General features: G+C 51.5%; 1 protein-coding gene across 1 annotated transcript; it reads right to left on the reverse strand.

Moving 5' to 3' along the window:
* Nucleotides 1–359: 359 nt before the first annotated feature.
* On the reverse strand, nucleotides 360–1,807 carry SLC25A2 (solute carrier family 25 member 2). Its single transcript, XM_003920533.4, has one exon. It carries the CDS (start codon nucleotides 1,612–1,614, stop codon nucleotides 709–711), a length of 906 nt encoding a protein of 301 aa, XP_003920582.2. The 5' UTR covers nucleotides 1,615–1,807; the 3' UTR covers nucleotides 360–708.
* Between the last annotated feature and the right edge of the window lie 277 nt (nucleotides 1,808–2,084).

The raw sequence follows: 2,084 nt of genomic DNA on the forward strand, positions 1-2,084 counted from the left end.
GGCCAAGACAGGCAGATCACTTGAAGTCAGGAGTTCAAGACCAGCCTGGCCAACATGGTGAAACCTCATCTCTACTAAAAATACAAAAATCGGCCAGGCATGGTGGTGGGTACCTGTAGTCCCAGCTACTCAGGAGGCTAAGGTGGGAGAATTGCTTGAACCGGGGAGGCAGAGATTGCAGTGAGCTAAGATGTGGCTCCCCACAGCACACCAGCCTGGGTGACAGAGTGAGACTCTGTCTCCAAAAAAACAAAGAGATCCTACGCAATCCTTCATACCTATTTCACAAAATATGGTCAATTCTGGGTTTCTGGGGGTGATATTTAAGATTATACATAGAACCAAATTGTTTTACTCACAACATATTACCATCCAAACTGCATGGACACACAAACCGATTTATGCAAAGGCCCCGACAGAATGATACTTAGTTTTCCAGATTAGGTACATAGGGCCAACCAGTCCACCCTGTACATCCCAGCAAAGACAAGAGCAGCAACTTTTCTATTTCAATACAATTATGGGCAGAAATTATATGATGTAAAATAGAGGCCCTTCCATAAAGTTAAGGTTTAGGGTAGAAGAAGGAAAGATAAAACCAAAATTCCCATGAAGTCAGAATTCGCCTTGGTCTTTTACTCTGTTGAACCCTGTGATGAACTGTAGACCTCAGACTCATGGACTCGGGTCCGGGTTCACCAAGACACTTCAGTCTGCTTCCAACTGGTTCATCATCATCTTCCTGCTGTATTCATAGACCACAAACAGCGCCCCATTTGCAGGGACTGCTCGAAGCATAGTTGCTTTCAGTCCAGAATATAAGGCTGCTATTCCTTCATTTGTCACAATACTTAAGAGGGTACCAATAAATCCTGCCTGTTTTCCATACATAGAAAGAACTTGAATTCTGGATTTAATACAATCCACTGGGAACACGACAAGCCAGAGAGAAATTCCAGCAACTCCACCACTTAACATCAAATGGACAGGGCCTAGTTCATCTTTTGATCTCCCTGATGCAAAAAAGGATCGGCTCAGTTCATAGCCACCAAAGAAGAAGAAGTAACCCGGTACTTCTTGAAGTAGAGTACTGGAGAGTCCGTGGTAGAAGCCCCAGGGGCCATCCTTTTTAAGGATGCTCTTCACGACAGACCAAATTGTATTATGGCTTTTTGCTATCTTCCCTGACATCTCCATTTCATGCATGGTCTGTAGCCGGCACTTCACAAGCTCAGTGGGGCAGAGAGCCAATGCGGCAAATGCAGAGGCAAAGGACCCCGCGGTCGCAGTCTGTAGATCACTCAGCTTTGCCTGCTTGTCCAGTCCAGCCATTTTCCTAACAAACTGCTGGCAGAACCCGTAGCACATGAAGAGGACCGAGTTTTCGGCGACGTAGGCCATCAGCGCCGGGCCAGTGCCCCTGTAGAAGCCCCGGAGACCTACTTGGGTGTACGTCTTCAGGAAGCAGTCGGTGAAGCCCTTGTACATGTCGGGAAACGTCTGCATCTTCACTTTTATTGTGTCGAAGGGCTGCCCGGTCAGCACACACGCTGTCCCGCCGGCGGCCCCCGCTGTGAGGTCGATGGCGGCTTGGATGCCAGGACTGGACTTCATGTTCGCTCACTCGTCTGAGGGTCCCAGTGGAAGGCGACTAACTCCCCAGAGCATGGGACGGGCTTTTCACGTCCCACTGCAGCGAGTGTGGGGATTGGGTTTGGGGTTTGGGGGTGGGGGAGCCCTGCCTCCTGTTCTAGGCTCTCACCCCAGTATGGCGGAGGCCGCTTAACCCCACGCTCTGCCGCGGGCCTCCCCCTCCCCGCGCACTGAAATAACCCCCAGCCGCCGGCTCCGCACGTGGCTCACTGAGTCCCGGCGGCCCATGACGCACTGGCCAGGCCCCAGCCCCTCCAGCCTGGACCGCACCCCCTATCCCCGCACCCGCAGGCGAGTGATGTGGACCTAATAAATACTTCTAGTAAACTGCGACCGGGCAGGGTGGCTCAATTTCTGTATCCCAGCACTTTGGGAGGCTGAGGCGGGAGGATTGCTTGAGCCCAGGAGTTGGAGACCAGCCTGGGCAACAT

This window comes from Saimiri boliviensis, chromosome 1 (genome assembly GCF_048565385.1).
Source record: "Saimiri boliviensis isolate mSaiBol1 chromosome 1, mSaiBol1.pri, whole genome shotgun sequence".
NCBI lineage: Eukaryota > Metazoa > Chordata > Mammalia > Primates > Cebidae > Saimiri > Saimiri boliviensis.

What these genes read in the sequence shown, in the direction of transcription:
- SLC25A2 (XM_003920533.4), bottom strand. Translation starts at nt 1,614, where the DNA reads ATGAAGTCCAGTCCTGGCATCCAAGCCGCCATCGACCTCACAGCGGGG.